Here is a 10629-nt window from a genome sequence, read left to right on the forward strand (position 1 = left end):
AGACGGAGATTAAATTGAGGAACTCTGCCAAGATTAATGGGAAGCAGACTAGTGGCGAAAATTATGTCTAGTTCGAAACTATTCAAGGGTCTCAAGTACAAGTCCATTAATCATATATGTTAGCCAATTGCACGAGAATAAGTACTGGCCACTTCCAGCATTAATATATGAAAGGATGATAGCAAAAAGAACTACAAAGCATGACAAATACAAGAGATTTTTGTCAAGAATTTGTAACCAAACACAAAAAGTTCCAACATTTTAAATTTATTAAGACTGACTTGATCAAGTGCTCCTATGGTAGATGACTAGGACAGGCGAATACCAATCAAATACACCAGTGCGATGTAGATTTATCAGATAAATCCATTGTGAGCTAGAGTATAAACTAAAGAATACAACAACAACAACAACAACAAAGTCTTTTAGTCCCAAGCAAGTTGGGGTAAGCTAGAGTATAAACTAAGGAATGATTAACAATTTTAGAATATGTGATCTAAAAACAAGTCCTAAAGCTGGTACACTATCATGGAGAAAACAGCTTGAACCCTAAACTTCTACTTTTTCATCCACTTCTGACGAAAAGCTAGATTCTTATTATAGTACAGGAACTTGTTCAACCACAGAAACTGAAAACAGGGTTAAGAGTAGATCTTACACAAGAAAGGATGACTATTAAACATCAAATCTACTAACATGTCGCTATGTTCAAGGTAAGAAATATAACAACAAACTCTCCTTACACGCAGAACAGTGGAGCAGGATCTTACAAGAAGAGTTAACTTAATCATAACACAAATATACAAACTATATCATATTACAATATTCATGAGAATTTACAAGAGCATAAATAAAGATGTACAGTAACCTGCAAGGTGCTTTCAAGTGGGCCAAGGCGATGCAACCAATACTGCCCAAAGGTCATATTCCCTTCAAGGTGGATTGCTATATAAAAGCAGGCTGTGTCAATGCATGTGTATTCGACTTGAGAGGAAAGCAAAGTCAGTGTCTGTTTGCCACGAGTGCCATCTCTGCAACTTGAATCTGCAAGACCAATCAAAACTGTAGGTGCAGTCAGTGAGAAAACAATGTGTCAAGGGCAGCGATGCCCAGGGTAGGAGGACCTCGACTACGCAGATCGTAGTCTCGGTCCGTGGTTGCCGGCAGGGTTATCCCCCCACGCCGAGCTTCAACGTCGACTGGGGTATGCCCCCTAGGTCGCCGGCTTAAGGAGAGAGAGAGAGGAGATTAGATGGGAATAATCTTCGTTAATTCCAAAGGCTACTACCGTACAGCATATATGGCCAATGGCCTTACAGATGGAGAAGGTTCTCCTTAATTGTAGGACTAAACCAAATAAGGTAAAGACTAAACCAAATAAGGTAAAGATAGCTATTTTCCCTCCTAGCCACTCGCCTGCTGCTCCTGCGCCCTTGATGCCCGCTCGGCCGCCCGGCGCACGTCGCGGGCTCTCCTGCGCCTGGTATACGTGCGGCCGTACATGACATCTCTCCCCTCCTCGAGAGGCAGCTCGTCCTCGAGCTGGAATGTGGGAAACTTGGCGCAGAAAGTGTCGACGTCCTCCCAAGTGGCCGAGGCAGGAGACTGGTCCTTCCACTGAATAAGCACCTGACGTGTGCCACGGGCGAGTCGGGTCTTGACGGCCTTTGCGGGCTCCAGGGTGACAGCCCCATGGTGAAGCGGTGGCAGTGGCGGTGTAGCAGCGGGGGGCGCGCCATGGTACTTCTTGAGGACGCCCACGTGAAAGACGTCGTGGATACGGGCACGTGCCGGGAGGTCGAGGCGGACAGCAACCTCGTTGATGAGCTCCAGCACACGGTACGGCCCATAGAACCTTGGCTTCAGCTTGCCGGCGCCATCGGTGGGGAGGGAGGCAGGTGTCCGGTGGCGGAGGCGAAGCAGCACCCACTCGCCCACCTGGTACTTGACGTCGCGGTGACCCTGGTCATAGTACTTCTTCTGGACCGCCTGAGCCTGCTCAAGTCGATGGCGCACATCAGCGAGGAACTCCTCACGCTCCTCCATGGTCCTAGCCACAGCAGCCACACGGGTGTCCCCCGGCTCATAGGACCGGATGGAGGGAGGATCGCGCCCGTAGACGATCCGAAATGGCGTGTCGCGAAGGGAGCTCTGGTACGCGGTTGTGAAGACGTACTCCGCCCATGGGAGCCACTGCAGCCACTGTTTCGGCCGATCACCTGTGAGGCACCGCAGGTACATGATGATAACCCTGTTCGCCGACTCGGACTGGCCGTCCGACTGAGGGTGGAAGGCCGATGTCATGTGGAGATTGGTCCCCATCAACCTCATGAGCTCCCGCCAGAACTTGGAGGTGAACACGACGTCTCGGTCGGACACCATAGGCTGTGGCACACCGTGGAGGCGGACAATCTCCCCGAAGAACGCCTGAGCCACTGACTCCGCCGAGTATGGGTGCGCCAACGGAATAAAGTGGCAGTACTTGCTGAACCTGTCCACCACCGTCAGGATGACAGACTTGCCCCGTACGCGAGGCAGGGCTTCGACGAAATCCAACGCCACGTCTGTCCAGACGCCTTGCGGAATCGGAAGAGGAAGTAGTAGCCCAGCCGGATGGAGGTGTTCGGACTTGTGGCGCTGGCAGGTCGAGCATTCCCGCACATAATCCTGGACCACCTGCTTCATGTTAGGAAAATGAAAGTCACGGCGAAGGCGGTGCAGCGTGCGCTGGACCCCCTCGTGGCCTTCGGCGTGCACAGCGGCCAGCAGCTCCTGGAGCAGCGGTGAAGACGGCGGTAAGTAGAGTCGGCCCGCGTGCTGGACCATCCCATCAACCACCGCCCAGGGTGCGCGCCGAGCACCGGCCTGGATCTCGTCCTGGATGGCAGCCAGGGCGGGGTCGGTCAGCTGTGCTTGCCGGAGGCGGGAGAGAACGTCGAAGTGCGGGGCTGAGAGGGCCAAAACAGCCCCGTCGTCCGGTGTCGCGGCGGGAGAGAGCATCCGCCACCACATTGGTCGACCCGGGCTTGTACTCGACGGCGAAATCGAAGCCCAGGAGCTTGCCGACCCAATGATGTTGCGGGATCGTCGCGAGCCTCTGGTCCAGCAGGTACTTGAGGCTGTAGTGGTCGGTTTTGACGACGAACCGGCGGCCCCAAAGGTATGGCCTCCAGTGCCGCACTGCCAGGACGAGGCCGATAAGCTCCCGCTCGTAGGCCGCCAGTGCCTGATGGCGGGGAGCGATAGCCCGACTGAAGAACGCGATTGGGTGGCCACCCTGGACCAACACCGCGCCGAACCCGTGGGACGAAGCGTCGCACTCGACGACGAACGGCTTGGAGAAGTCTGGCATGGCGAGGACGGGGGCCGAGGTGACCGCGTCCTTGAGCGCTGCGAACGCCGCCGCGGCGCCCTCGCTCCATGAGAACCCGTCCTTCTTCAACAGAGCCGTGAGTGGTGCGGCCACCGTACCGTAGTGGTGGACGAACTTCCGGTAGTAGCCGGCCAGGCCCAGGAAGCCCCGCACCGCCCGCGCTGACCGAGGCGTGGGCCAGTCCCGGATTGCCTGTACTTTGGCCGGGTCCATGGCGACGCCCGCCTCGGAGATGACGTGGCCGAGGTAGCCGACCGACGCTGCGCCGAACGCACACTTGGTGCGCTTGAGGAACAGCTGATGGCGTCGAAGCTCCTCGAGGACGATGCGGATGTGACGAAGATGTTCGCTCCAGCTCTTGCTGTAGATCAAAATGTCGTCAAAGAACACCAGAACAAAACGACGAAGAAACGGTCGCAGTACATCATTCATCAACGCCTGGAATGTCGCAGGGGCGTTGCACAGCCCAAACGGCATCACCAGGAACTCGTACAGGCCGTCGTGAGTGCGGAAGGCCGTCATGTGGATGTCCTCCGGGCGCATCCGGACTTGGTGGTAGCCTGAGCGCAAGTCGAGCTTGGTGAAGAATTTTGCGCCATGGAGCTCGTCCAGCAGCTCGTCCACCACCGGAATGGGGAACGCATCCTTGATGGTGAGCGCGTTCAGCGCTCTGTAGTCAACGCAGAAGCGCCAAGAGCCATCCGGCTTCTTGACGAGGAGTACTGGTGAGGAGAACGCCGAGTCGCTGCGGCGGACAATGCCCTGCTCGATCATGGTGGCGCACTGCCGTTCGAGTTCGTCCTTGTGGGCCGCCGGGTACCGGTACGGGCGGACAGCCACCGGCAGCGCTCCCGGCTTGAGGACGATGCGATGGTCACGGGAGCGCTTGGGCGGCAGTCCATGGGGCGCGGTGAAGACGTCGCCGAGGGAGTGGAGCAGGGCGTCGAGTAGCGGCTCCCGGGGCGGCTGGGGTTGTAGCACCGGCGCTGGGGCTGCCGTGACCGCGCGGAGGGCCGCCCTGTCGGAGGAGGCGATGCCGGTCCAGCAGATGGCACGTCCCGCGCGCTGGAACTGCATGGTCCGCGCGGTGACGTCCTAGACGATGGGCCCGAGGGTGCCCAGCCACTGAGTGCCCAGGACGAGGTCGAAGCCCACCAAAGGCATGACGAAGAGGTCGACGTGGAACGTCTCGCCATGTACCGTGACCGGCGCGTCGCGGATGACCCCTGGGCAGACGATGCGCTCGCCGTTGGCCACGGTAGCGGTGAGACGTGGGCGCGGCTGGATGTGCAGCCCGGAGCGGTACGCGGCGCGTTCGCCGATGAAGTTGTGTGTTGAGCCCGTGTCGAGGAGGGCGACCAGCACTGCCGTCCTGAGGAGCGCGCGGACCTGCAGTGTGTCGAAGCCAGGCACCCCGGCCACTGCATGCAGGGAGTAGACGGGGGCCTCTCCCGCCGGGTCAGCGGCGCCCGCTGCGTCGTCGTCCGTCTCCAGCTCAACGCCTTCGACGTAGAAAATGCGGCGGCAGGTACGGTTGTGGCCGCGGAGGTACTTTTCATCACAGTTGAAACACAACCCGAGCCGGCGGCGTTCCTCCTGTTCGTCTTTGGAAAGACGGCGGCCAGGTGGCCGCTCGCGCGCGCCTGGTGCCGCCTCCGCCCCAGGTGCCGGTAGCGCGAGCAGCGGGGGCGCCTGGGGGGCGGGCAACGCCGGCCGTGGTGCCGGAGCAGCCGGGCCCGCGCGATGCGCCGGCTTGGCTGGTGCTGCCGCCAACTTATCAAGCTCCATCAACTCCACTTGTCGGGCGAGGCTCATGGCCCCGGCGAGCGTCTCCGGATTGTGGAGACGAACGGCGTGGCTCAACGGAGGGAGGAGACCGCCGGTGTAGAGTTGGACACGCTGCCCCTCGTCGAGGCGCCCGGCGCGAAAGAGGAGGCTCTGGAAGCGGTTGGAGTACTCCTCCACGGTGCCCGTACGTCGACATTCCGTCAGCTCGAAGAGGGGCGTCGAGCGTAGTGGCGGCCCGAAGCGCAGATCAAGGAGATCTCTGAAGCGCCCCCACGCCGGTGTGCCTTCGTCCTCCTGGAGTTGCATGAACCATTCCTGGGCGACGCCTTCGAGGTTGTAGGACGCCATCCAGACGCACTCCTCGGCCATGGTGCGCTGTTGACGAAAATACGACTCACACTTGTTAAGGAAGAGCCGCGGATCAGACTTGCCGTCGAAACGAGGGAAGTCCATCTTCTGGAATTTGGGGGGCCGATCCGGTTCGCGAGGATGCTCCACGTGACCGCCGCCTCTGCTGTCCGACGACGAGGCTGACTTCTCCTTCATGGATGCCATCTCGGCCTTCATCTCCTTCATCTCCGTCCTGAAGGATTGCATCATCGCCATGAGGTCAGCCATGGTTGGCTCCGCCATGGTGGTGGAGTGGCCCGTGGAAGTGGTGGAGGCTGCGGGCGATGGAGGTGGTTGTGGTTGATTGGTGGCGGCTGTGGTGGATGTGGATGGCAGGGAAGACGAGGATCGTCGGCTTCGCGATACCAGGCTGTCAAGGGCAGCGATGCCCAGGGTAGGAGGACCTCGACTACGCAGATCGTAGTCTCGGTCCGTGGTTGCCGGCAGGGTTATCCCCCCACGCCGAGCTTCAACGTCGACTGGGGTATGCCCCCCAGGTCGCCGGCTTAAGGAGAGAGAGAGAGAGGAGATTAGATGGGAATAATCTTCGTTAATTCCAAAGGCTACTACCGTACAGCATATATGGCCAATGGCCTTACAGATGGAGAAGGTTCTCCTTAATTGTAGGACTAAACCAAATAAGGTAAAGACTAAACCAAATAAGGTAAAGATAGCTATTTTCCCTCCTAGCCACTCGCCTGCTGCTCCTGCGCCCTTGATGCCCGCTCGGCCGCCCGGCGCACGTCGCGGGCTCTCCTGCGCCTGGTATACGTGCGGCCGTACATGACACAATGGTTAGAGGGAAGGTGCAAATGCGGCGAATTGAGAACCCTGTCCACAGAAGGGTAACCTTCTCCAAGCGCCAGGAAGGACTGCTCAAGAAGGCAAGAAAACTCTCAGTGCTTTGTGGTGCTGACGTAGGTGTAATCATATTTTCCTCTACTGGGAAAGTCCATGAACTAGCGACTAACGGGTGTGTTCTACAAAATTCAAGTTGTTATATAGTGAATCTTAAGTGCGACAGAACTTCTGAGATGTTTTCCTTTACACTCAAAATGCAAGAAATATGCAAAGCTTGGTTGAGAGGTACGAGAGCATCACAGCAAGAGGTCAAACGGAAAGCAAAAATCTACAAAGCCAGGTCTACCTTTCACTTTGCATATTATGAGGAATTCTGTAACTACTTGATAGAGGCATGTCTATGAATCTTTTAGTGCTGTTATACTATCTCTTCAAGTGAGTATGAGATGTAACCAAGGATAGCATGAGTGTGTAATTTGAGCATGGGTGGGGGAGCGAGAGAACGGATTAGCCTTTCTTTTAAGTAAAAAAAAAAAAGCAAATCCCACCTTCTGATCTAATACTAAAACAAATAGCATTTTCCTTTATAAAAAAGGGCGTACCCAGTGCAGAGAGCTCCCGCTCTGTGCTGGGTCTGGGGACAAGTATAACTGTGGGCATTTTCCTTTATAATGGTAGCAAATATAACTGTTAATATTTTTATGCTTAACAGGTAACAGAGCACTGGGTTTCCTTGTTAAAGGAAGAGATATGTCTACTGCAGCATGGTTTAAGGTAGGGCGTACCCAGTGCAGAGAGCTCCCGCTCTATGCGGGGTCTGGGGACAAATATAACTGTGGGCATTTTCCTTTATAATGGTAACAAATATAACTGTTAATATTTTTATGCTTAACAGGTAACAGAGCACTGGGTTTCCTTGTTAAAGGAAGAGATATGTCTACTGCAGCATGGTTTAAGGTAAGGTTCATGTTCAAGATGACAAACCCATGAATGACTTGCATTGTAGATGGGCAACAGTGGCTTAACGAGATATCATGTGTAGCTAAGAGCCTAAGATATGCAGCTTCCACTGCTCAGCCCCAAAATATGACCTGTGGGCTGTGAAACTTCAGCAAATGCTCATCTTGCATTCTAATCTAACATGAACTATTGACTGTAATCTAAGTACAACTGCAACACGGCATAACTGTAATCTAACATGCAAAGTAAGACATACAAAGTGCTGACAAAGCTGTATGAAGCCTTTAGTAGTGGCACTTTGTTATCAATCTTTTAACTTCTGCACAAATAATTGAAACAGCAAAATCTTAGAAGTGACTGTTAGGAATATACGGCCTTACTGGTAATACTACTGTCTACTATTGCAGCCAAGTGTTTCAATGGGTAATAAAAGAGTTTTGAAACACTTCCTACGTGGTAAACCCAAGTAAACTACTCCCTCCATTCAAAATTATAAGACGGTTTGGCTTTTTTAATTCATTACTTTTGCTATGTATCTAGACATAGTGTATATCTAAGTGCATAATAAAATCTATGCATCTAGAAAAGCCAAAACGTCTTATAATTTGGAATGGAGGGAGTAGTAAACATCACCAAGACACCAACAACAGGAAGCTAATACTAGGAAAACGAAATAACATCCAAGCTTGCGTATTAGCTCTAACTGTTCTAACAATCACAAAACTTTCTATTCTAATAATCAAGAAACTTTGGAATTAAAATTTGATTGAATGAGGCATTTAGACTGCCAGACATGATGAACCATCTAACATATAAAAAAGCTGACAAATGAATCAAAGCAGATCCACTGGAGGGGGAGCAGAGGACATGAAACTGGATAGACTGCACGCGCTCGAGAAAGGTCTTGAACTCTGGTATTACTGGACACGCTCCACAAAGGCAAGACAACTTTATCCCCCTTCTTATTTCCAAACTCATTCAGATTAGGCAAAAAACTAATGTGATACATCTTTTATCAGATGAAGATCATGCAGCAAGAAATTCACTTTCTTAAAAATAAGTTCAGCATCAATGTCTCATAATCTTCCTTGATAACAACAAGGGAGTCTGACAGCACAAGAAGTAAAATAGAAGATAACAATACATTTTCTTGATGTGCAGGAAAGCATACTTAAATCAGCAAATGAAAATCTTCAACAGAAGGTAATAACAGGCAGGCATTTTGCAATATTTATTTGGAAAAATGAAATCCTCAGCCTTACATAATAGCATAAACTGCAAGCACAAATTTAAAGTGCATATTTAGGCAGGAAATATGTTAATTACATTAAAATGCAATTTCAAAATCCTGAGCTTTCAATGTTACATAATATTTTTTTTATGTATACAGGAAGGCATCCTGAAAGCAGCAAATGAAGTTCTCCAACAGAAGGTAACAATAGATAGATAGTTTGCAGTATTCCCTTGGAAAAATGGTGATAGCTTAGCCTTACATATTATTGCTTCTATACATAGCTAGCATGTACTGCAAATTAAAATTTTAAACCTACAATTAGGAGGAAGAGATAAATAACAAATTTGAATCTTAAATTCAGGCTTTAGTGAAAACCACCGAACTTCACAGGTAGTAACTACCAAAAACAAACTCCACATTTATAAGAGAAGTTAGATCACACTCCATTATATTGCAAATATAGGACATAGTTTCAGTAGAAAGGTACAAGATGCTAATGGTGCAGCTAACTGACTACTTCATTTCCTACTGCCAGGTGAATGAACAGAATGAATTTATAAACAACTGCTTGGCCTTTTCTGGATCTTCATATTCGATGCATTACAACACAAATGAGAGTTGCTTATTCACGATCTAGTTGTTCTGGAATAACTGGTGTTGATGTTATTTGGTGTGTTTTGTCTGTATTGGACACACCTGTATTGATATTTTCATCATTCAGGTTTCAGACAGCACGTTTGTATTAAATAAACATTTGAATTGAGCGGTACTGTATTCTGGTTTGTTCTTCTCAGGTATCCCATGTTTGCTGAGACTACTACTTTGCAATCCAATTATCTTATCTCAGTGTGCAGAAAAACTTTAAGCACCTGGCAGGCAAATATTTTCTACTGCTCCATACAAAAATGAAAACATTTGAAATCCTCTGTTTAGCCCTCTCCCTGAACTTCCATCGAAATGCTTCGTGCGAATTCACAGCGTTATGATGTTGATGAAAATTGCAAGGTATATGTTAAGCAGCAGTAAGACAGGTGTGAGGAATACAGAAAAACAAGTGGAAATTTAAGAGGGGGGAGATGGGGCACCTTGGGCGGGTCGATCACAGCAACGCGATAAGGACGAAGAGCAGGAGCGCGGCAACAAACGAGTACTTGATGGCGGCGGCGAAGATTGCCGCGGAGATGAGCGCGATCTGCAGCAGCAGCGAGGCGCCAGCCCACGCGAGCGCGCCCGTGAGCACCACCGCCGCGGCGTTGGCGGGGTCCGGGGACAGCAGCTCGCCCCAGCGGATCTCCGACAGCGCCGGGAACGACGAGGTTCGCCGCTCCTTCTCCCCCTCCGCCGGGGGCCCGCCGTCGCCGTCGCCGTCACCGTTGCCGCGGGAGGCCGCACGGGCGACCGCGGGGCGGGGGAGGCGCGGACGGAGGGAGCAAGAAGCCGAGGTGACGGGTCTGGGGTGGGCGACCGCGAGGCGGACGGGGAGGTGGTGTGGAACTAGGGTTCCGGCGTGTGCCGCCATGGAAGGGAGGAGGAACACAAGCGAACAGAGGAGCGGAGCAGCAGAAGGGAAGGGAATGGGTGGGTGGATGACACGTGCGTATCTGGAGGCTCGTTTCAGCCGTTAGATCTGTAATCGACGTTTTGGGATCGATTGTGCCAGTCTAGGGTAAACCGTTAGCCGTGGCCGTGGGAGAGGGGGAAAAAATCGGACTGTCCTCCAGCTCCCGGACGTTTGGACGGATGGGTTCCGGATGTCCGTGCTTGCGGTCATATGTCCATGCCGTTTTCACGCACCCACGTGGGTCCCATGTCACACTGAACGTCGTCAGCATTGAGAAGAGAGATAAGGAGGCGGATGCCCTGCCGGCGTCGAGAGAGGCGAGGAAGCAGAAAGCGAGGAAGAAGATGCAACACCCGATCTACTTTTGAAACATTCAAATGCAAATACTTGCAACATACATCTGAAACATCTGAAACACTTGCAACATACGCTTGCAACATGCGCTTTCAAGCGCAATATCTACTTGTTGCTTGGACTAAAATGGAGGCTCATCGACGCGGAGCTCGACGCCAGCGTGGAGCT

General features: G+C 52.3%; 1 protein-coding gene across 3 annotated transcripts; it reads right to left on the reverse strand.

Moving 5' to 3' along the window:
- Positions 1 to 612: 612 nt before the first annotated feature.
- On the reverse strand, positions 613 to 10145 carry LOC136507916 (uncharacterized). Of its 3 annotated transcripts, none has more exons than XM_066502508.1 (2): positions 9632 to 10144; positions 613 to 1044 (listed from the first exon to the last, which is right to left on the reverse strand). In XM_066502508.1, the coding sequence occupies exon 1, from the start codon at positions 10063 to 10065 to the stop codon at positions 9646 to 9648; it is 420 nt and encodes a 139-aa protein (XP_066358605.1). In that variant the 5' UTR covers positions 10066 to 10144; the 3' UTR covers positions 613 to 1044; positions 9632 to 9645. The 3 variants fall into 3 exon arrangements, with proteins under 3 accessions (XP_066358605.1, XP_066358604.1, XP_066358606.1); XM_066502507.1 differs by having other exon boundaries at positions 613 to 1062; positions 9632 to 10139; XM_066502509.1 differs by lacking the exon at positions 613 to 1044 and adding an exon at positions 6287 to 6423 and having other exon boundaries at positions 9632 to 10145.
- Positions 10146 to 10629: the final 484 nt, after the last annotated feature.

This window comes from Miscanthus floridulus, chromosome 15 (genome assembly GCF_019320115.1).
Source record: "Miscanthus floridulus cultivar M001 chromosome 15, ASM1932011v1, whole genome shotgun sequence".
In the NCBI taxonomy this organism is placed as follows: Eukaryota; Viridiplantae; Streptophyta; class Magnoliopsida; order Poales; family Poaceae; genus Miscanthus; species Miscanthus floridulus.